This window comes from Mytilus trossulus, chromosome 1, assembly GCF_036588685.1.
Source record: "Mytilus trossulus isolate FHL-02 chromosome 1, PNRI_Mtr1.1.1.hap1, whole genome shotgun sequence".
NCBI classification, from domain to species: domain Eukaryota; kingdom Metazoa; phylum Mollusca; class Bivalvia; order Mytilida; family Mytilidae; genus Mytilus; species Mytilus trossulus.
The window spans coordinates 112,441,590-112,467,316 of NC_086373.1; the positions used below are offsets into that span (position 1 = coordinate 112,441,590).

General features: G+C 29.4%; 1 protein-coding gene across 8 annotated transcripts in view; it reads left to right on the plus strand.

The window, feature by feature from the left end:
* LOC134698149 (trichohyalin-like) overlaps positions 1-25,727 on the plus strand; it is a 53,641-nt gene that overhangs the window by 20,918 nt on the left and 6,996 nt on the right. For 3 of the 8 annotated variants that reach the window (XM_063560469.1, XM_063560470.1, XM_063560471.1), the window contains exons 12-20: positions 1,545-1,664; positions 2,921-3,085; positions 5,768-5,878; positions 6,436-6,714; positions 6,967-7,098; positions 7,472-7,588; positions 11,526-11,660; positions 13,144-13,245; positions 18,305-18,448. In XM_063560469.1, coding sequence (XP_063416539.1) covers positions 1,545-1,664; positions 2,921-3,085; positions 5,768-5,878; positions 6,436-6,714; positions 6,967-7,098; positions 7,472-7,588; positions 11,526-11,660; positions 13,144-13,245; positions 18,305-18,448 — 1,305 coding nt within the window. Of the gene's footprint in view, positions 1-1,544; positions 1,665-2,920; positions 3,086-5,767; positions 5,879-6,435; positions 6,715-6,966; positions 7,099-7,471; positions 7,589-11,525; positions 11,661-13,143; positions 13,246-18,304; positions 18,449-19,810; positions 19,868-20,999; positions 21,138-21,752; positions 21,921-23,285; positions 24,920-24,985; positions 25,115-25,727 lie in introns of those variants that run through there. The other 5 variants (XM_063560467.1, XM_063560458.1, XM_063560472.1 and 2 more) reach the window with 5 other exon arrangements.

Genomic DNA, 25,727 nt, shown 5'->3' on the forward strand with positions numbered 1-25,727 from the left:
AATGCCCCTGACAAATCAACATGGCCAACGTTACTAATGATATCTCATTTGAAGTAACAGAAAAGCAGAGGTGAAATGGATATTAGGAACACTTGTGCATTGTGTTTCTGAATGGAATTCTATATTAATGAAGTTATTTGCATAGTTAGAGCTCAAATATAAATGTTCAGGTCCTTTTTGTGAAGTTTTTGTGGAGAACTTTCAGGCAACTAGTTAGGTGGGAAAATCTTGTGTAATTTTTTTTTGCAAGACTCTCAATGCAATTAAATTTTGTCCTTTTGGGGTTCTCTAGATATGCCATAATGAACTCTGGTAGAAACAATATTGTGTTTAAATGTTAGGTGCGTTAAGATGATAGGTGTTTTAACTTACTACAGGTTTGACATAAAATCTTGATGTAAAGTAAAACTTGAAAAACATGACAACAATCCCCTGCCTATTATTTAATTTCAGAACAAAACCAAAGCTATATGCTTTAGATATTTTTAAATAGAATGCACCAGTTGAAAATATTATACAGAATTTATATAAAAACATTTCGTAATCTTAATTGTAGACTCAGAAACTTATTTCCCTGCTTTAAAACTAAAAAAGTGTTGATATGACTGACTGCTATTAGTTTAAACTGCTTTAACATACTCAAATTTGTTGTATGTCTAATTCTTTGCAACATTTATATTTGATTTTCAAATGCATGTCAAGGAATAGTAACTCGCTATTAGGACAGAGATATTAATCAAATTCATTATAATTGACATTCTTCATGTGAAAGAAGTTATCTACCCCTTATTTGAGAGCAGAAAGCAAAGTATTATAACAATGAACAAAACAAGAAAATGTATGTACAGGCTAATTTAAAAAAAAAAAAATGAGAATGAGATTAATTTTAGATAATATTCAACAGTCAAATGTCTTAATAGATACTAAAGGAAATGTTTTGTTACTGTGTGTTACTAGAGCCTTTCCCCAGATCATATTGTATAATTGCATAATCAAGTAAACATGCCTTATCTTATAAATCAAGGAGATACAAGGTGTATGATTTGTTTTAATGAGCGTTTTATTTTTTTCATCAAAAGATAAATGGTGAAAGCTTATTTCAGGATAAATCTTAGCTAACAATTTTGCTCCAAGAATTTACAGCCTTAAACCATACAATCATTGGTGAATTTTTATAAATTTTTAAAACTATTTGAGATACTGTGAACCAACTAATTTTCAACAGCGATTTATTTTTGCGACTTTCACATATGTGAAATAACGTGAATTATATCATTTCAAATATGTAAAACTTGGATCTTTCTTATTCAAATACATCAAGAAAATGTGAAAATTTTGAAACTATTTCCTGCAAGTGCAAAAAGGGAAATAAAGTATCTACCCAACAAAAGTTGGCTTACAATATTGCAGAGGAGGATCAAAGGTACCAAAGGGATATATTAAAACTCATAAGTCAAAAATAATCTGACAATACCATGGCAAAAAAATTACAAAACAATAAAGGCACTGTACCATTCTGACTGATAAACTGTTGTATTCTACAGCCTATGGAAAGTCACAGACCCCAGGATGGAGATCTGAGGACCGGATTCTTTGACGACAGAAGAGCGAGTCCATTAAACAGAGATGAAAGACAACATGATTATCAACAGTTTTTAGCAAATGTAGGTCTATAATAAGTATATTGTGTTTATGTACGTATATAATAAGGATATTGTGTTTTTATTGTCATTGGTGATGTAAAAATAGAACTGGTATACTTAGCAATAAGGGAGGGGGGACACATCTTTTCAAATAGCCATCACCATTTTAGGATAATTTGAAATGAGACCTCTCAAGTCACAATTATCATCCATACAAACCTCCCATGGGTGCAGATTGGATTTGTCCATATTGTATTACTACTTGAATTCATGCTAATCATTAGATATTCCATAAACCAGATTAAAAAGATCTTAAAAGTGGTATTTAACCACTTTTAATGATTAATCAACGTTCACAAATCTTCAGTCTAAACCTGAGAAGACTTTCAACCTCTAGGATAGGATAAAAAAATGATCCCTCTGACATTAATGTTTCCTCAAAATTTTGACAGTTACTTGTACTCAATTTTCAATTCCAATGCTCCAAAAGCAATGTGTTAACTGTGGATACATTATTATCTGCCCTTGTTTGTCAGTAAATACCTTATTTTATTAATGGATTGAGATGACCTGGGCTTATATTTGAAGATTAAAAATGTCAGCAATTAAAAAATAACATTCATGTGTAATGTACAAATTATTTTTCCTAAAAACATTGGATTTTGTGTTAAGGTTCATGTGGACCCTATGGCTAAAATGGCCGTATTTTCACCTCAAAGTTTTCTCTGAGTACAGGCAAACCTGTGCATCTGGAAAAGTTTTAAGGCATAGCATGCCCTAGATAAATAGAATTCAAATACATTGTATGATTTAGAAAATTCATAACTTAACTGGATTTTGCCGTACACTTTTTTCGTCTCTGCAGAAGATGATAAAATTAACAAACAGTTGAGTTTACCTTGATATGGTCCACTCAGGTACACAGTTTAAATAACTAATTATTGTCAGGTATCTATTGGCAATCTAATGTCCATGTCAATTAAAAATGCACACATTTATTTTTACCTGTGGGGAAGTTCTCAAACCTGTTTCCCAACTTAGTTTATTTTGGCACCTTCTAGAGGAATGAAAAAAAGTGCACGGCAAAATCCTGGTAAGTTTTTATTTTTCTAAAACATAAAACATACTTAAAATTCATTTATCTAGGGCATACTACGCCTGAAATTTTTTACAAATGTGCAGGTTTGTCTGTACTCAGACTAAATTTTGAGGTGAAAATACGGCCATTTTAGTCATAGGGTCCAAATGAACCTTAAAACTGCAGTATCTATTTATAGAAACAGCGAGAGGATGAAATGAAACATCAGAGATTAGAGGACCAACGACACGCACCACATCTGAACTTATCAAAGGGAGATTACTATGATGCTGAAACGTATGAACAAAAGAGAATGTCTTTAAACTCAGAGAGAAAGAATGATTACCAGAACTTCCTTTCAAAGGTAAGTCATATTTGTCATACCTCACAAAGTGAAATAAGACCATAATGGCATATAACAAGATTTATGAATTGTGATTCAAAACTTGATTATTTGAAACATGCATTATTAGATTTAATTTTTTTTTTAAATAGTCACTGCCTATTTTTGGTTTTCAATTTGAAAGTGTATTCTATAAAACATTTGGTTCTTTGCAAATTGACAGTGTCAGAGATAGACACACATAAAATTAACTTCTGTTACCATGGATTCAGTTGGTAAATGAAATCAAACAAATTTTTTTAAGAAAAAATATAAAATAAATGAAAGAATAAGATATTTGATACCTGCCAGCTGAAGGACGCCTCCGGGTGCGGGAATTTCTCGCTACATTGAAGACCTGTTGGTGACCTTCTGCTGTTGTGTTTTTTTATTTTTGGTCGGGTTGTTGTCTCTTTGACACATTCCCCATTTCCATTCTCAATTTTAGTGACTGGAAAGTCGTATTTTTCTAAAAACATAATAATGCCCTAAATCGTATATCTGTAAACTGGTTGAACTTAACAATTGTTTTGCTGCTAATGTTATATAGAATTTTTCTTAAGAGAGTTAGAATAGAAATTATTAACAGATTTGCATATAAACTTTCAAAATATTTAAAAAAATCAGTCATATTTTGGTTTAGTCATTTTATTTGATATATTTTTAAGAAAAGATTTTTAAATAATTTTTTATGTTACGATAGGTATGAAAACTAAAACTGGTTTTAAAAAAATAACACCATTGTTTTTCAAAGTATTATGAACATTTCTGATGTGTATTAATGTAGATAAATAATGTAAAAACTGATTAATAAACTAGCAATGCAGACATTTTATTTTTAATGCTTTCTTTCTGTATCTGATGTTTTTCTTTTTCTATGTTCTGTTTGACTCTGTTGATTATACAATCTTTATTACTTCTACGACAACTGTGTGTCTTATCGTGTATTATATATAAGCAGATAAACTGAAAATGTCACTTTTTCCAAAAGCATCCAACTGTCTCTCTTTCTGCTAAATAAAAGAGATCTTTATAGAGGAAGAAATTAATCTTTAACTTTTGTGAAAAAGAAAGTTTTTACAAGTTTACAAAGAATTTTGTTTGTATTATAACAGCCATATCGTTACCAAACACCTAAGTATGGTCTTCCTATAGGACAGTATAGGTATATACCATTAAGGAAAAGTCTTGAAAAACAGCGCAATCAACAATATAATGATTTTTTGGAAAAGGTATTAATGTTCGGAAAATCTTTTTTTCTTGTGCACTCCTGTATGTTTTGACCTCTGTATATTCATCAGTTATCTGAACAATGTACATTGACTGATTTCTATCATGCTTTGTGGGATTTTACCTGTCTTTCTTACTACCATATAAAATATTAGAAAAGTATAAAAGTAAAACTTTGCAGAAATTTAAAGCAACTTATTTTAGATACCAGATTGAGATTAGAGAGACAAATTTAATATTGGAATCAATGGGATAGTTTTACTGACTCAAATAAGAATAAATACTAACCATGTCTTATTTAGGCCTTTTTTGACGATTTTTTTATTATATTCGTTTTTATCCAAATTCAATTATGACAGAAATAAATATCCGTGTTTGATGAAACCCAGTCAATGTAAATTTTTCAGATTATTAATATTTCATTATTTTTATTTGTATTTTCGGTTATTGTTATAAACCATTGCAGTTGTTGGATTTTACTCATATGAGTTTGATATGTGACAAGGGAATGTTTTTATTGTTGATCATATGTACCAACCTTCACCCTTACCTTTACCATATGTGTGTTAGGTGTGCAACCAGGTTTTCTGCAATTTTCTATTCCAAACGCTGTTCTATTCTACCCATATTTATTTATTTTTAGAAACATTGAACATGTTTGATTCATTTTGAATGCAATGGTCTTGTATTGTCCTGTAAAATCAAGTTTGCTTTGTATTGAAAATCTTCTTCAAATTTTTGAAATTTTTGATATTGGAATTTTATTTTGAATTTAAGAAAAATAATTCCTGTTGATACTGCTTTATAGGAACCATACTGTAATATCACAAATAATCATTGAAATTTAAGAGTCCTTTACCATACTGTCATGTCAATAAAAATCATGGCTCCGTGTTGAATTCCGTACTTTTACATATAACTGTTATCTTTTTATACATTGAGACTTGGATGGAGAGTAATGTCTCATACCATTTCTATTTATATCAAGTTTCTTAGTGGTCTTAAACCATACCTTACCTTACCTCTCCTATCCTGTTCATACCAGTCGGCATTTAAGGCTCTTAAACCTTGCCATCATATCACAAATAATCATTGAGTCTTGTATACAAGTAGTCCTTAATTCATAATTTAAATATCATAAAGGCCTAAATTAAATCATACTGTGGTGTCAAATAGTTCTCTGTCATTCATTTATATAGAAAACACACATAGCCACAGTTGTATTATCACATTTGTAAACTCGTCATACTTTTATATATTGTCAAACATTTGGTACTCATACAGTGGTAACATTAACTAGTCTGATAATTTTGTTTACAAAGTAAGATCATTTGGTTGGGGGAATCAGTTTTTAAGATGTGATAAAGTTAAATTACTCAGCTGTAGTATTATAAAGTAAGATTACCTCAAATGTTTGGGTGATTTGAAATTCAGCAAAAGGAGAACAAAATGTCTCAAGTTAAAGAAACGGAAGATTTTCAAACAGAAAGACACCATGTTTTAGCCAAAGAGAGAAACCGGGAATACAATGAGTTTTTAGAACAGGTTTGTTTGGTTGTGTAAAGGTTGTGGGTACACTGGCACAGTGTAAATATATGACAAGCAATTAGTTGGAGAGTTTTGTAGTCTTTAAAGTAAGGTGTATGGAATTAAAAGTGGTGTGGACTTTTGAAACTGAAATTTCGTAGAGTATTGTGGATTAGTTTAGTTTGTACGTCTTATCTTAACATTTGGACCTGGGTTGTGGAATAATATTGTTGTAGAATGATTAATTAGGTCTGGTTCTGTTATCTTAATATATAAAATGGTCAACTCTAATTTGTCTATAAATAAGTTGTATACAAAGGTAGATTGTGTGTAAATAAAGCATTTAAGAAATGTGGTAGCATAGTAAAACAATGAATAATACTATTGAGAAGATTTAGAAAAAAATAAAAAAATTGTAACAGCAACATTTTATATACTGTTGATTGCAACTAGATATTATAGCTATCTGGCTTCCCTGAGAATTTCGAAAGCATTATAAAATAAAACTTCTGAAGATGAATTTGTTAAAAAAAATATTTAGAGAAATTACAACTTTCTGTTTTTCTCCTAAATAGAAACGAAAAATGAGACCTATAACAAGAGACATGGGCGGGATTACTTACGCATCTAATTACAAGACAGATACCCGACCTCATTCTGACAGAGTATTGTCCCTTTATAAAGCTTTACCACCTGATCAGAGATCAGATATGAGGTTAAGACCAGTGACCCCTGACCATTGGTCAGCTAGTTTAAGTATCAATGAAGATGCCAAGGCGGCCACCAAAATGTCAATGAAAATGGAAAGGAAAAGAGAATATAACAATTACATTAAAAACCAAACCACGAAAAAGGTATAAGATTAAAATCAAGTCAAGTTTAAAGATATTGTTTGTTCAATTTTAATGAAAGTTTTATAGATACTCTTTTTCATATGAGCAAAAAACTCATTTAAAATTTTGAGTTAGTGCTATCTCAAATGTCATATTGTATATTTACTAGAATAAGTTTTCAAGTTTTCATTTTTGAAAGCTAAAGATAAATGAACAAACACAATTAGAAAGTAACTAAGATATGAAATATATAAATATATGTTTGTAAATTAGCCCCAAGGATTGACAAAGGAGAAAACTCCACAAGGCTACGGCAGTCTTCATTTCAATGAAGAATATAGTGAAAGAAGGGAGAAAGCACAGAAACATGCTCTCAATGAGGAATATAACCAATACCTTACAAAGGTATATATTTCATGTTTTCCTTTCTCATACATTAAGCCATCAACACTCAATCAATCAATCAATCAATCAATCAATCATAATTTGAATGGATTCTCTTGTCAGTGAGACTATATTATTTTACTCTTTTCAAAGCTTTTATGTAAAAGTTAGATTAAACAGAAAAAAAATACTCTTTTTTTCATAAATAGGAAAAACTTGTGTCAAATTGAATGAAGTCAGAATTTATCAAACACATAAAAGAACTCTTAAATGCTATCATAGGTTAAACATATTCAAGGAAAACTGGTCTTAAATTTCATTTTCAACATTATGTTGAATTATTGGTTAAATTATTTAAAATTTTATGACTTACCTTATTGCGATTGGCTTATAGGAAGGTTTAAAAGATGTAAAAGTTGAACCTCTCCAATTGGAGGAAGATTATCAGACTAGAAGACAAAAAGAACTAGCCATAGAAAGGCATCAGGATTTTATAGATTATTTGGATAAGGTATTATCATGATGAAGCCATGGTGGTTTTAGTCATTGTGTGGAATAAAACATCTCATTCATACCTAACAGGGCTATGGAGAACATATATTAATTTTATAATTGATAATCTGTTCAAGTCAGATATTTATGGAATAAATATAAATGGCTGAGAACTTTGGTTGTTGTTGCCATGTGACATTAATTTCTAATTAGTATTACCAGTTGAAATGGGATGTTGGCCATGTCATGTTATGGAACAGATTAATGCCCTTTGTCCTTGATGCTTTTAGGGTTACGTTTTCTGTTTTTCCCTTTCTTATTGTATGTCTATATCAATATATTGGATTTGCCGTGTTCATTCTCTTGTCCATTTTAATGTAGTAATATTTGGTAGTCTTTGATTTCTGAAAATTAATATCAGTAGAATGGCAGAGAATCTCTAAATGGGAGTAAAATACCTGGAATTATATTGTTCATTATATCAGCATATTGCTTCAATACCTTAATTGTATGCTTCACAACTTGCTTGTCATAGATTCTCACTGTGCTGCCAAAATTCACATTTTTTAGGGGAACTAAAAAGAGGGAATCGTCACCAAATGTTTTGAAATTTTCACACTGATGGAGAAGTGTTTCACAACAGTATTTTTTGTTTCTTTCTGAAGCTAAAAACATTTAGAATTAAATTGAATAGAAAATAAAATATGTACTAACAAAGTTATATTATATACACATTTTATTTCAGTATCATAGTTAACCATTCATAGACAATATATTATCACATAGAGTCATGATGGGTGTCATATTATTACTTTTGTTTTAAGTTATATTTTTCTTCCACAATGCAAATATTTGATTACAGCATCTATATTTTTAAATTAAACTGTGGCAAAATTTGAAGAAGACTCTTTAACTTTCCTTTAATTATTATTTTTTTAAATTACTGACATTTTTTATCATTGATATTTATCACTACAAAGTTTTGTTAAAAGTAAGTTTGTCAAATTGATCAGAAATTAAAGATATGTCTGTTTTTTATTGCTTTTCATTATTTAATCGTTAGATTTTTTGTTGAGTAAGATCAGATTAATTTTAGCTGTGAAGAGCTAACACATCATTTCCTATATGAAACATGATAATTACCGCCCCTGATTTTCTAGCAAAATAGTGGAGTTACTTCTCAGAGAAATGGACCCATAGTTAATGTTGGCCTTCCATTATATCAAGAAAAATATGATGACCATTATAACAACCTGAAACAGAAACGAAACAACGAATATAACGAGCTCCTAGAGCAGGTAAAAGTTGTCCTCGACTAAATCACATGATCTCCCACCTTCTGTTGTATCAATAGAACCTCACCTACAAATCCAACTAATCATAATTAACTGATATTCAAAATTTTAGCTGATAATCACTTTTTTTAGCAACACAGTTCTTCAAGTCAGTTTTATATTCACTAAAGATGAAATAATTTTCACTTCTTCACATAGGTATTTATAATTTTCCTCACAGCAAGTGCACTGCCTTGATATTTTATTTTTTTGTCATTACTCAGTAGAATTTTTATATGCCTGTTGATGTCATACATTACAGAATACCACTGTCAAACAAATCTTTTTTATCCTTTCCGAAGTTTGATTTCTAACCATATTTTGGAGGGAAAGATTGTTTGTTAATTTAGGGATGTAGGACGGGCAGGAAGATGGGTGGGCCGGTGGTCAGCTACTATACAGTGTCCGTTTATTAACATGCAAACACTTCAACAAAGATTTACATTTTTTAGGGACCTACAACGAAGTTGTCGGTGCCATATATTTTTTTCTGTTTTATTATCTTTAATACAGATAGATATACATATTTTGGCAGTCAAAATTAGAGTTTTACACTATCAGAACTTAAGTGGCACATGAAACACAGAACTCTGTGAATCCTGTACCATTTTATGTATATCATACTTCCACTGACATTAATTAACCATCAATCAATCAGAAAATTTGCAGTGATATACACTTTGTTCATGTATATCATTTCTGCATGAAAGCCAATATTATTCAATTTTTATGAAACATTCACAATTTTTACCTGATTCCTTTTTTTTTTATTAGTTTATTTCTTTGTGATAGATTTACAATTTGGAAATTAGTATGGCGTTCATTATCACTGAACTAGTATATATTTGTTTAGGGGCCAGCTGAAGGACGCCTCTGGGTGCGGGAATTTCTCGCTACATTGAAGACCTGTTGGTGACCTTCTGCTGTTGTTTTTTATTTGGTCGGGTTGTTGTCTCTTTGACACATTCCCCATTTCCATTCTCAATTTTATTTAACCAGTTGATACTTCTTCCCTAATTCAGTTAAAAGGCTCTCTTTTTCATTCATATTTTTCAACATTTACATATATCTTCCTCCACTTTCCACAAGGTTCAGCTATTTATTCCAGGAATATTTATTCTGACATTTAAATATTTTAATGTATTGATTTTTTAACTTTTTTTTCTTCAGATGAGTGACAGACAGAACATGAAAGCAGATAAAATATTTGTATGTTCTAATCCCAACACTTTTTCTCATATATATCCTTCCCAACTTTGACATTTTTGTATATGATATCCTTCCTAAACATTTACTTTCAAAGGTCATTAAATTATAGAAAAAAGGTCTCAGAAGTTGTACTAGTTCTTTTATAAAACAAAATCAATGTCCATGGTTCTATTTGTAAGATAGTTGAAGTACAGGTTTGACAAAGCCAGTGTCAGATGCATTTGTATTTTTTTTTATTGTAGTCAATTTAGTATGAGAGTTATTCAAATACAATATGTGTTTGGTCAAATTAAATTTTGAAGCCTATAGTGGCAACTGAAGTGAAAAAAGTACATTTGAGGGGAAATGCTACTTAGGTCTGACATCTCAGTATAACAGATTTGTATGGTTATTTTGTTAAGTATACTAGTTAGGGACAGAACACAAGTATTTAAAGTGAAGTTATATTTTAGAATCTTGAATTTAATGACCATGCTTTAGAATGACAAATCAACATGTTCAGATAGTTAACATTGTGGTTTAGTGTCATGGGTGATTGGTTTTAAAACTTCATCTGATTTTAATATTTACACTCTTTAGTGTGTTCTGTGTGTGACTTGTGTTTAGAGGTTAGATTTTCAGAAATTTACTTTTTTTAGAGGTTAGATTTTCAGAACTTTTACTTTTTTTATACCTGATTTTTAATCAGTTCAATTTTAAAAAGCATTGACTGTTTTCTCTAGTCTCTATTAACTATTAACAAATAAACATTTATTTAAAAGTTTAATTGCTTACAAATAGTATATACATGTAGTCTGGTTTATAGCTTATAGAATGTATCTTTACTTACATAGTATTTTGAATATTGCTTGCTTTATTTTATTATTATTATAATTGTTCTATTATTATGTAAAAGATTTGAAAAGGAATGTTTAAGAATTAACTGGATATGGTGAAAGAGAGTATTCGCTTGGAAGGCATCTTTATTTCTTCTAATTAAGTGTCAATTTTTAGAGTTATTTAGTGTTTTACAGACAAATCTTCCAGAACAATATCTGTAGAAATCCAACAAATCAAATGTTGAATGCCTATTCTAATCCATTTGTTGCAAAACTAGTTCACTGATGGATTCAATGTACTTTAATAATGACCTTTGTAAAAGATTTTTTAATGTATCATAAAACAACATGATACTTCAAATTGGAGATAAACAATGTGTTGGCTGCCCAAAACATATTATTTTAATCTCATTTTGTCTTATTTTTTTCAACATTAAAAAAAAAGTCAGAAAAGTATACAAATTTAGGATGGTTATATTAGGTTATCAAAGACATACACTTGTGATTGAAATCATTCTAAAGTCAAATATGATGAGAAAGTTAATGTACAATAACACAAAGCTGATATTGAATGAAATTTGGAATTGTATTTTAGACAAGTCGTCCTTCGTATAGACAGTATACACCAGAAAGTCTTCAGGGGTTACCTATAGGTCAGACACGCTATGATCATCAGAAAAAACAACAAGAAGTACAACGAAACAGAGAATATAACGAACATTTAGCTAAGGTAGACACCATGTGTGCTGGGATATTGGCTGTGTGCACATTAATACACTATTTTCTGCCTTCTCCAATGCACATGTATCTTTTATCTCTTCCAGTTTGCACTAGAGTTATCTGTTCTTGATGGGCACAGGGTTAACTTTCTATTGATTACATTTTTACATTATATCATTTCATATTTCTTCTTTTTTGCATTTATCCACAATTGTACTTCTTTGCTTCATCTCTCATACTTTTATTTTTATTTTCGCATATTTATTTATTTATTTGTAATGTAATAAAAAAAAGAAATGATTATTGATAGAATAGTTAATATTTTGCCAAATTTCTCACTTAAAATTGTAATTATTTATTTTACAAATGTTACTTCATAGAACTATTGTCTGTTTGTTGATCTCTGACAATCTTAATGGACAGTTTAGTATCTACATGAAAGTTTATGGATCGAAGTGAATATGCTGTTCGTACACTTGATGACAATGATAGAAGGTTCTACATTCCATTTGAGCAAACAGTCCACATATTGCTTTTGGTTAAATGGTCCACATATTCCTTTTGGTTTAACGGTCTTTAATCTATCATTTGGCCAAAGTGACTAGAAATATGTGTTTGGTAATGTTATTACTTATTACAACTGTGAATTCCAAATAAAATATCTATACACTATTTAGTGCTTCTCTCACATGTTTAAAGTTTCTCAATCACTGATTTATGTCAAATCATTCAAGCTATTCAATTTTAAGAACAAAAATTAAATTTATACTTTCTTTCAACCAATCATTAATTCATAATCAAATTGCACAATATATCAAAAGCTTTTAGTTCAAGCTTTGCATATATCTATCAAGCAGCTCATGTGGTTTGTTTAGGTCAAATAAATTTCTAAATGCACCTTCTCCTTTATAGAGGTTTTACCAAAACTGTATTTTGTTTTGCCATAATTAAATTGCTGAGCATATTATATTTTTATATATTTTTAATTTTTTTAAATAAACACATATGACCGCATCGGGTAGAAATGTTGAAGACTCTGATGGATTTTTGAACAGTCATATACAAAAAAACAATGAAATAAAAAATGAAGTTTGGTCCGTTTTGTAGCATTCGATTAACAATTTAAATTGAAAACAGTCCCAGACTTTCCTTTGAATAAAAAAAAAACAAAATTGGTCAACAGATTTATTGGTGCTGATTTGCATAATGTTGATATCTATCTGATGCATCTCATATGTTATGTCATGTGACCACTGAATAGTATGTAATGGCTTCCGTTGTGTCATGTGACCACTGAATAGTATGTAATGGCTTCCGTTGTGTCATGTGACCACTGAATAGTATGTAATGGCTTCCGTTGTGTCATGTGACCACTGAATAGTATGTAATGGCTTCCGTTGTGTCATGTGACCACTGAATAGTATGTAATGGCTTCCGTTGTGTCATGTGACCACTGAATAGTATGTAATGGCTTCTGTTGTCACAATTTATAGAAAGGAGAGAAGATTGGAATGGAGGATGAATTACTGACCAGACGAGATATGACCTTGAAGAAATACATGGAAGATCAAGTTAGGAGTGAAATGCACGACAAGGTAAATAAGGGAGACAGCTGAAGGATAAATTAAATAATGCAAGGAATAAACTTGATAGGGTTTTGTAAACTCATATTTATCATTTTGGTATTCACCTAAGAATATTTCACAGACCAGATTTTCAATAAAATTTTTAAAATTTCATACACACTGAAAAAAATTTTTATTTAGATTTTCAATAAAAATGTCAGATAAAAGACTGAAAATGGTTTTTAAGGTGGATATTCTAAAAAATTGCTTGTGAGAAAGAAACTATTAAGATTATATCAAGTTTTTTTTCTTTTTTTAAATTAAATTTATCATTTATATTTAAACTCAAAATTCATTTGAAAATACAGTTTCGGGATTTCACAAAACCTTCTGAGAAAGATGTTGGCCCAGATAAGTTTGGATTACCAATAGGTCAGTTTAGGTATGATGACTGGAAAAAACATCAAGTAGTGGAGCGCTCTAAAGAATATCAAGACATGCAGGCTCAGGTATCTGACTTGTTGCTGTGGTATACATAGCACTACAGATTAGATTTTTGGAATGGGAACCGCACCATTTATGATATTTTTGGTATTGGAAATTTGGAATAGCTCACTCCATTTATGATATTTTTGGATTTGGAATCTTTCCAATTATAATATTTTTGGAAGGAGAAGCCAACAATAATGATATATTTGGTATGGAATTTTCCCTATTTCTGATATTTTTGATACAGGTCCTTTTATGATATTTTTGGTATAGGAATCACACCATTTATGATATTTTGGGTTCTGGAATCACATCATTTATGAAATTCTTTGTACGGGAGACGCACCATTTATAATATTTTGGTTACTGGTGTTTACTCTGTTCAACTATTTGTAGATTTTAAAATTATTTGTTTATTTGTAGATTTTAAAATTATTTGTTTATTTATATATTTATCTTTTTTTGTCTCATGGTGAAAGTTTTATATGTTTTAAGACATTCATGTTATGTAAAACTGGTTTATGGCTTTATTTAGTATGTATTTATTTTTATTTCATCCTTAAGTCCTCTCTATTTAATTTTTCATGTTGGTATCTATAGTTGTTGGGGTTTAAGTTATGAAAATGTACAGATCAACTCCATGAAACTAGGATTAGACAAATTCACCACGTGAAAATTTTATTAAACTGCTAAATTTTAAGTTTGCAAGAAGCTTTAACGAATGGATGTAAATATTCATTCTACAAGTCTTTATTTGTATAGTAAATATTATACAAAATACAAAGAAATTTTGATGGATAGATAAAATGTTGGAAAAATGATTTATAAAAAACATTTTATGAGAGATAGCCTCTAAAAAATTTATTTACAAAGAAAGTCGTATAAGTAAGGATGGTCTTTCTTGAGTGGGCTGCTTTGATGTGGATCCTTATATATACTATCCTTCACAAATTTAAATGATTAAATCATAATTTAACAATTTCAGCTTATCTCAATTTGTTTCAAGCACTTTGATAGACTTTTTTTTTATATAGATTAGACCATTGGTTTTCGAATGGTTTTACACTGGTAATTTTGGGGCCCTTTATAGCTTTTTGTTCGATGTGAGCTAAGGCTCCGTGTTGAAGACCGTGCATTGACCTATAATGGTTTACTTTCATAAACTGTTACTTGGATGGAGAGTTGTCTCATTGGCACTCATACCACATCTTCTTATATCTATATAAATATACAAATTGTTACTTGGATGGAGAGTTTTCTCATTGGCACTCACACCACATCTTCCTATTTCTATTTTATAAATATCTAACATGGAATACATAGCTAGTTCTGTATAAGGGTAAAGTTAGTCAGTCATGTATGTTGTACTTTTATGGACAATTATTACTAGTTTCATTTTAAACTATGTAAAGTAATAAAGAAATTTTGATTTCTGCAAATAGCTCTTGATTTTTGATAGAATTTAGAGATGAATTGTGTTAAGAAAAGAGATAATTTTTGAAACATTATGTAAAACTCTGCACAAATATTAACCTTTTGTTGCTTGAATTATAATTAACCGTTTCCTGTATGGATTTTTTTTTATACTTGATTCACATAGGATATTTCTATAAAATGCTGGAAATACACTTACTTTAATGAAATATTTAAAAATGAACCTAAAATAGACCAGTTATTTTTGTATTGTCATATTATTGAATTTGTGTATTATTATATTATATTATATTATTGTAAATGTTGTACTCATAACTTAATTTGTACTTTTATGTATCTTTCATTAATTTGTATATTTATGTTAATTTTTTTCATGTACATGTATACCCTAATAATTCTAAAAATTAGATAAAATATGGCACTTGAAACAAAATTGAAATTGCAATAATAAATCAGTATACTTTAGTTCTAGAGGAGTTCATTATGTATAATAAAAAAAGTATTTGACCTTTTTTTTTCATTGAACAATTAGATGCGTTTGGTTTTAAAGGAGTAGGTCCGGTAAGGACCGATTTTGGCCTCAAATTTCAGGTTCATCTGACGAAAGATTTTGACCACTTTTAATTGTCTATTTCATTTGAATCAATTAGTTTATGTGAAAGATTTTAACTGATTTAGTCATTAAAAATGACCTGATTCAAGCTCAAATATGAAAAATCTACCAAATATACAGAAAAATGTCACTTTTCAGATGGTTTTCTTCAAAAATGAAAGTGGCCACATCCGTGTTCATCCTAAATCTTTTTATATGTTATGTATTATCATAAAATACAACTTACATTTTAATATTAAGGATGAACATGAATGCGGCCAATTTCGTTTCACACGAAAATCATTTAAAATTATACTAAAATGCTAGAATTGTGAAGATTTCAGTAATTTAGCATGACTTAATGGTGCTAGTACCTGATATATACACATTGTATTGTCCAAAGCAGCTCATATTTATGTAGCAGAAGCACTCTACTGATCAATAAATAACTAAAAGTTTACATTTTAACAATTTTGTAACACTGCTATATTTTTGGGCCAAAAAGGGGTCTTACTAGACCTACTCCTCTTTAAATAAAGTTTACAAAACCCTATCAAGTTTATTCCTTGCATTATTTAATTTATCCCTCTTTAAATAAAGAATTATTATTATTACTCCTTTATGATAAAAGAGATGTAATTTTGCCATTTAAACAGCAGTCTTCAGGTCAGCGTGAATGGGTTGATATGACAAGTCCTGTCGGAGCTTTGGGCGGGAGAGATACATACAGTGACAATAATAAGAAAAAGTTCAACAATCAACGTCGCAAAGATTATAATAATATTTTAGCCAAGGTATTTATGTGCTCACCTTTGCTGCATTAACGCCAAATGCTTACACGGTAATGTTAAAAAAACTCCATATCAAGCTCTCGTAACAAGAATATTACGTATTTTTAAAACAAAATTTACAAAAGAATAAAGGTTAAACTTTGGATATAAATCATTTTGCCATTATTTAATGTATGTTTGTGATTAAAGCATGATACATTTTATACACGACACATTTATAATCTTTAAGTGCATGAACGCAAAACATTAATCTTATATTTTTATGGTAACTTGCTGTATTAGAGCTTCTTTGAAATGGACTCTCCTTGTCAGATTTTAAAAACAAGTATTGCTATAGAGATGTTAACTTTCCTGAATGCGCAAGGAACATTTAAAGGGAGGTAACTACATAGATATTATTTTCTATGTAGCAACCTAAAAGTAATCATGAATGGAAAGATAACTCTGGTCTTAAAGGTGTCCTCGCAGCAAAGGATTTATATTATGAAAATATACGTAAAAAAATTAATGATGAAAGACGTCAGGACTACAATAGAATATTATCAGAGGTCGGTTTGGCAAATTTTGTTATTTTTTTTCTGCTTAAGATTTGTTATATTTTATAACATTAAAAATTTCTGTTAATTGGCTTACTCTGTAATTTTTCAATATAACATTGTATATATATTTAATAACTTTGCTGTTAACAGCATGACTATTTGTATTTATGTATTTTGTTGTATCTGCTTACATTGTAATTTTTATGTAACATTGAAAGTTTATATATAAAAATGCTGTTAATAGCAAGAATGTATTTTATACTTATTCTATTTTTATGGAATAGTTTTCTAACAGCATGAATGCACAAGCTGCTGTTATGAACAGTGTAAATGAGTATATATGCATGTTTTAATACAACTTACTCTTTTGTTATTTTAGTTAAGATTTTGATCTTAATTTATACATTTATATCTTGAGCGATTTTTTCCTACAGTTTATATATTGATACCTTGAGCAATTATTTGATTTCAATACTAAATTTATACATTTATATTGTGAGTGATAAGGTTTTATTTTTCACTTTTTACATTGATTTTATTCTTCAATTTATACATTAATACCTTGAGCGATTAGTATTTATTTATCTACAGTTTATACATTTATATCGTGTGTAATTTAAAATTTCAAATTTGTTCTGTTATATATAGGTGTAATTAATTCATCTTTTAATTCTAACTAATATGATCTACACTCAAATGCACTTCTTAACATTATGATTTAAGATCAACTGAAAAATCCATGTTACAATTGTTAAATGATGCTATGATATAAAGAAATGTTTAAGTTTTTTCTATGTTAAATTACTAAGAAATGAGAATTTTTTTTTAAATTTTCTTTTTTTTTTTTCTTTTTTGATAACTGACGAATTACTTTAGAAAAAAAAAAACAAAGGTGAAAAATTCATTTTTAAAGTTTTGCATGATAAAGTATTGAACATAACTTAATTTGAAAAACTAACTAAGAAGTATTATTGTTATTTTGCCACAATTTCAGTGTATGCTGAATGTGCTTTCATCTGAATGAAACTATTTCAGTACCCAAGTCAGGTAAGATAGAATATCATTTTCTGGTACCGTAGCCAGGTTAGATAGAACAAAAACATTTACTGGTACCAAAGCCAGGTTAGATAGAACATAAACATTTACTGGTACCAAAGCCAGGTTAGATAGAACATAAACATTTACTGGTACCAAAGCCAGGTTAGATTATAGTACTAATGTATGATTGCTCTTTATAACCACAGAAGACACCTGAACAGGGAAGAAGGGAATGGATAGATACATCAGGCCCTAAAGGAATTATTGCTGGGGTCGATTCATATAACTATGATAAACGTAAAAACTTTGCTGAGGAACGGAAACAAGAATATAAAGATATTATGGAAAAGGTACCAGTGTGCTTTGTATGCTAGGCTCTACTTTGTAATCTGGTTTCCTTTAGATTATATAACATGTCTGTTGCGTCATATGTTGTTTTGAATATACATGGCTTCAATACTTAATGAAAGTTACTCTATTTGCTTAAATAGATTATTTCAGTGCAATTTATGAGAGAGAATTTCTATAAAAGTTGTAATATAATAGGGAATCAAGTTTAAAGTTGAGCTCACTGAAATTTTGTTAAAACTTTCAGTGTGGTACAATAGAGCTTTAGCTAAGCTAGTTTATACAGAATATTAAGTTTGACATTTAAAAGCTACTTGAAGAAAAGCCATGTATATTTACTGTTGTCTTATAATATTTTCTTCTCTCTTATAACTTATTAATTACCTTGTATGGTTTAGTTACATTTAATAAAATATTTCTAAAACTGGATACCAAGTTTCATGTGGTAACTGGAACAAGATTTTTGTTCAACTTGTATAAAATGTACTGCAGATTTTTTGAAATAATGCATAGGCATTTCTATCTTGTCTTAAAATTGAAAGGATTTTTTTTTCAGAAATAACTCTATAGGGATAGAGTCCCACTGATACCATATCAAATTTGATAGGAGTTGCTTAGTTTTAAAAACAAAAGAAAGTAACAAGCTTTTGATTTTCTTATTTCTTGAACAGTCCATATACAAAAAAAGTAATTTGCAAAAAGTCAAGAATCTGCTGAACAGACTACATGGAGACTTGGTATTGATGAAATAGTAACAAACATTTATCTTACATGAAAAGTGATAGCCTTAGTTATTAATAATGTATGATATGGAAAAGGAATCTGTACAGAATAATATTATTGTAGGGTAAATGTATACCGAGTTGATTTAAGACTAAGGCCAAGGGTTTAACAGTGTCTGTTTTTAGACTAAGGTCAAGGGTTTAACAGTGTCTGTTTTTAAACTATAAGGCCAAGGGTTTATTAGTGTCTGTTTTTAGACTAAGGCCAAGGGTTTATTAGTGTCTGTTTTTAGACTTTAAGGCCAAGGGTTTAACAGTGTCTGGTGTTGGTTAATTTTTATATTGTTATTTTATTTTTACCCTTATCTGGGTTTAAGTATATTTATCCTCTTTTTTTCTATGAGTCTTTTTTTTTTTAAATTCAAGATAATGTTAATAATCTAACTTAAGCCTTTTTGGTATTTGCCTTTTTTTAATTTTTTGAGTTAACAGATTTTAACTGTGAATAATATAGGTAATTTTATGAGTTTTTGCCAAAGTTTGAATATATTGTGAAAAATTCAATTGTATTTTGGTTCCTTTTCTGATTTGCATATTGTTGTTGATTAACATTTTTAAATTAATTTAATCAACTATAAAAAGAAAGCAGGTGTTTCTTCCACCAAAGTAGAGGTTGAGGAACCAGTTCAAGAAGAGGAGGTTTGTTATTTTGATATTGTCAGTTTGTGGAGGTTATTTAAGATTATTTTTAAAATCCATTAAAAACAATATACCCATTCATAGAAGATATTGTAATAATTAGTTTGCCTTTTCATTTTCAAATGTTGATAATGTACCTACCCAAAGTTTTCTTGGTGGATCTGATTAAATAAAAAGATATGATAAGACATTAATTCAAGAAGACATCAGACTCATTGTCACTTTAATCTACAAGTGTGTACAATAATTAGTGTAAAGATTGCATTCAATCCCTAATTGAACTTCCTTGATAGCTATGGAATTTTTCTGAAATAAACAATACTTTTTGGAAACACATTAATATAGTGCATTGAGATGATCATCTTATACATCCTAAACATATTTTATGGAAATATATACTCAGATATTCAAGAGGGACGAAAGATACCAAAGGGACAATCAAACTTATAAATCTAAAATAAACTGACAACGCCATGACTAAAAATGAAAAAAAACAAAAAGACAAACAATAGTATACATGACACAACATAGAAAACTTAAGAATAAACAACATGAACCCCACCAAAAACTAGGGGTGATCTCAGGTGCTCCGGAAGGATAAGCAGATCCTGCTCCACATGTGGCATTAGTTACAAAATAAAGTGTATGTATACAACTTCTTCATGTTTTAGAAATGGCATTTGAATGTAATATTAAAATTGGGTAATCTTCTTTTGTCCATAATTGTTGTTGAACCAACTTAATTTATAAACAAGAGAAGATGTCCCCAAATTGAATATTGCCTTCCATTTATAAAACAATGCAATTTTTAAATTTCGTTTCCATTGCAAAATGAATGCAATCTTTACCCACAGTGTTCTCAAGCACTTTGATTTTATCAGAATGTTTGTATGTTGTAATTTATGAGATACATGCATGTTAAAAATTATTATTCAGATTTTGTATTAACATTTTTCATATAAGTATCAGTTTTGAAAGTAAAAGAAAATACATCAATTGTAAGAAAAACAATGAAAAAAGGGAAATAAATCGCAGGAATCATGAATATGGTTAAAAACAAATTCTTTTTGTTGCTTTTAATTGGTTCTTTTACATATAAAATTGATACTAGACTACTAATTGTTGCATGTAGCCAGCTTTAGAACGGAAACCTACCACCCCTATTAACCTTAATGCTGTGAAGATTTTCCCCGTTGGATCAGGTTATACCAGAAGACAGCGCGAATTACAAGCAGAAAGAAAGAAAAATTTTAAAGACTTTGCTGAAAAGGTTTGTCTGAAAACCAGAAAGAAGATAGATTTGATGTTTGATGTCGACATTGTCATGTTCCTGTTATGTTAACATTGTATTGTTTGTGTGTATTGTTATTTTATTTTATTGTTATACTTTGTATTTTATGCATGAGAATTTTGTTATCCTAAGTAGTTGAGGTACATTGAGAATTACTTTATTTCTTACTTAATAATACCACCATTTCCATCTCTAAGTTTGACTATTGGAGATGGTAGACTCTATTTACACCTCTGTAGATGGAGAGAAATCCTAAAAAACAATAAATGAAACGATTATAACAGTTGGTAAGTATAATCCGGGATCCCATTCTCCCTGAGCATGATTCCTCCTTGACCACCATCCAGTTTTGGATTCGAATATTCGATTTGTGTCTACAAACCAAATGAAACATGCAAATTAATTGGAAATTAGCTAAGGGATAATTTTCTAAGAATCAGAATTACTCAGTTTATAGAACTTTTGGTTTGATTCAGGATCCTTTAGCTTCGCTAATTTTGAAAATTTATTATGAAAGCTACACCAAATATATAAATAGATTTTGATTATTATAAAGACATATTTATGTTGTTTATAAATTCTTTCTTTGTTTAGAAAAATGAAATCTATAAAAAGCAGCAAGAAAACCGAGAGAGTTTCCGTGAAAGTTTAGACCGTGATCTAATGGAGTCGCCACCTATAATTCCTATTGGTGAATATGACACAAAGAAACGTCAGTTCAAACAAGAGGCCCACCAAGAAATGGTCAATTTCCTTGAACGGGTATAAACGATGTGCTTGGTTTTTAAAAAGATTTTTCAAGTCATATCAGTTGATAAGTAGATTTCCATACTTTGGTGATGTAACAAACTTTTGAATAACTTGTTAAATTCCTATAAGAAATACCAGTAATGCCATAACTATCTGAATAAAGTTTGGAAATTTTAAAACATCTGATTTGAATCACATTTGTTAAGATTTAATCATTTTAATCATATGACATCTACTGGTGACATGACTTTAACTTTGATTTTGTGCAATGGAACTAACTGGCTGCGAACTTATAACTGTCTTAATGGACTGCTTGTATGGTGTTCTGTGTGGTTTAATATGTTACCTGAATCAATTCATTACAACTGCCAGTTCCTTGTCCAGCTGGGACTGAGGGGAGAAATATAGCATTTTATCTCAGCCCAATAAAGAAAGCCACCATGTTTAGAAAAACATATGTATTTATACACATTGGGCTTTGAAAAAAATGTTTTTTGAGCATTCCATTTCTATGTAATTCAAGTAAATTTCTCCTAAAAAAATATGGTTTTCACTACAAGATCACCTTGAACATGTTTAACATAAATGTTTATACAATCAGTCATACAAAAATGCATCAAATTTCACCATACACAAGTCAATAAGAAATGAGAAGGTAACATATAAGATGGTTATATAGGGGTGAGAGGGTGGGGAATAGTTAACTAACTTCTTTGTCCTTACTATCTTGTGAAGAATGTAGCTTTGGTCAAGTTCGCATTAATTTTTCTTCATATACTGACCGCCAAAAATAGTCTGTGCAAAAAGGAATTTAACAGGTACTACCCTATGATGGCTATCTCATTTAAATATTGAAACAGAAAGGACCGTAAAAAAATGAAAAGAAGTGCTTCTGATGCATAAATTAACATAGTGTGATATTCATTATGATATTTGCATGAGTCAAGGTTTCTTTTGAGAATTATTTGTTATATAGACTAAAAAACAGCTTTCTGAAATAAAAGTGTGATTGCTTTGTAACAGAGTCTTTTGTGTAATACTAATGCTACCATGATTGTATATATATCATTGTTCAATTGTATCTTTTGTATAAGATTTTTTTGAATGAATATTTTCTCTTGTAATCAAGGATAATTCTTTGATAGCCAGTAAAAATTTTTTAAAGATTTATTATTTTTGATAAACTGCAAGCTAGTTTTTTTTAAGTTAACTTGATTTTTAACTGAAATCATATAAATGGGAGAAAGACATAATTTTTAATGTCTATAATAACGTAAAAGTTCTTATGGTGGTTCATATAACTTTAACATTTTTCTGAAATAACAAACAATACATGTTTATCTGTTATATAAATTGAGTATTATTATGTTTGCTTAGCAACCCCATGGCAACAGAGATAAAGAGTTTTGGAATAAAGTTACAAAGCCGAGAATACTTCCTATGTCTGGTGAATATAAAAATCGTAAACAAAAACTCAACGATGAGCTACGGAAAGACTGGCGGGACTTTGTTCTTAAGGTTTGATTATAATCCTCCGTTAACTAACAGCTATATGGAATGTTTTTTGGAGTTTTGATTATTAAAACCTATGATATTTAGATGGCTTCTCACAGAATTGCATGTGTTTGTTGTTATGTATATATATGATTGTAATAAATTTGACCACTAACATGGTATGCTATACAATGATTGATTTAGATGTTTATATATCTTATGTATGTTGGTTTAGTTTGTCCTAATGAACAATTTTTTTTTATTTGATGTGGATTTTTATAGTTTTAATATTTAGCAAGAATGAATGTGAAAATAAAACAATATGATGAAGTTATTTCCTCTAAGTTCAATCATTTTAGTCAGGAGAAACTATTTTTCTGATTATTTTGGGGTGTTTTTCTAAGATTTGGAAATATCTTATAAAGCTAAAGAAAACCAGGTTTTATTATTTTAAAGCAGATGTTACTTATTATTACAAAGGAGCCTAACCGATATTATTGAAGGTTCTGATTATGGGATGTTACTGTAATAATAAACCAAGGATTGGTGTAGAACTTGATTACTTTGTATGATTTGAAGTTTTATGTAACAGAAGCTTTTAACATGTTGCTTATTTAATTATGTCAACAAGTTTTTGAATTTGGAACTAAAACACTTTTAACTTGAACAGATTGTAGCTTAAATTAAGATTAAATGCATCAAAAGATTTGACAAAGTTAGAGAATACAAACATTACGCAAAGATAAATGTTTTTTACACATGCTCTTCACTGTTTGATAAAATTTATGTTTCTTCTAATGGAAACAAATTATACAAATTGATATGTTTAAAGAAAGTAAATAACAGAATAGGCTAATAGACTGTTTGAATGGAAGTAAAATTCAATTTGAAGTTCTCAGTTTCAAGAAAAATTGGTTGACACTTGTATGAGTTCGCTTGTAATGATGATAAGATTTATTGATGTTTTGAATATTGCATGTGTGTGGTATATGTTATAGAAAGATTATTTAAAAAAGATAATTTGTATAATTTAGGCTAAGTTAGTTGATTAATGTAAAATATAATGTTAGTTTTGCATGATTAGATTAATGTTTAGTGGTCTAGAAATCTAGCTTGTTGAAAATGTCAGTCTTTTTTTACCTCAGAAATATTATTTACATTTATATGGTGATGAATGGAGATTATTTAATCAATATCAGTCATAATATATTTGTTAATTTATAGAATAGAGTTATCTCACCTTGGTGATGTTAAACCCTTGGTATAATCATTTTAGAATATAAATTGTGTTTTATTATAATATTGTTTGTGGTAGTGTCTTTTGTGGGGTCTGGACATTATGCAGTTTTAGTAACTGGTTCCTGGTTGAAACTGAACCACATTCTTAGCTCCCAAAATGGAAACCAGTTTTGATACCAGTGTATGTTTGTAATAACAATTTTATATTGACGATAAGACCTAGAACTATTTAAATAACACATTTCTTCAAGTATGATAATTCAAGTAATCTTTCCGAAGGTGTGCAAAAAATTACATTATTTTAATCAATGCAAAATGAATAATAAATTATTTTTGGTGAACAGCAAGAACCTCCTAGAGAAAGAATTAAAGAGTTTGGTACTCCTGGTGCTGTGTTGTTTACAGGGGAGTACGAAAAAACACGTCAGAAAGTTAGAGACGAGAGGACGAAAGATTATCATGAGTTTATACAGGTACCCCATGATACTGTGTGCTAGACGCCTCCACTGATAGATACAGACTATGTCATGACAAATATTCAAATTAATTTAGAATCAAAATAGGTCAAACACAAAGCTAACTAGTCTTTTATTGGCAAGTAACAATTTAACTTCCTTCATTATAATTGTGCAAAGTACAAAATTTATTGAAACCATGTTATACTCTTCTAACCTTTTAAACGTCTAAATATTTTAGTTCTATGTCAGTTTAGAAAGAAAATTTTTCTAGGCCCCAAAAAGAGATGATTTCTTCACGAGACCACTATGTAACTGTCTAATGTAAACACTAAAAGCATGATCTGAAGTCTTCACGAGACCACTATGTAATTGTCTAATGTAAACACTAAAAGCATGATCTGAAGTCTTCACGAGACCACTATGTAATTGTCTAATGTAAACACTAAAAGCATGATCTGAAGTCTGTATCTGTATTTGCTGCTTCAATAGTAACAGCTGCTTCACAGTACAATATATTTTGGTTTGTTAATAACCAAAGGTTTGTTTTGTTTTAATACTTTATTTTGTCTAATTTAATGTTTGAGTTTGTATTTAAATGCTGTATTTTATTTTATTTTTGCTTACTCTT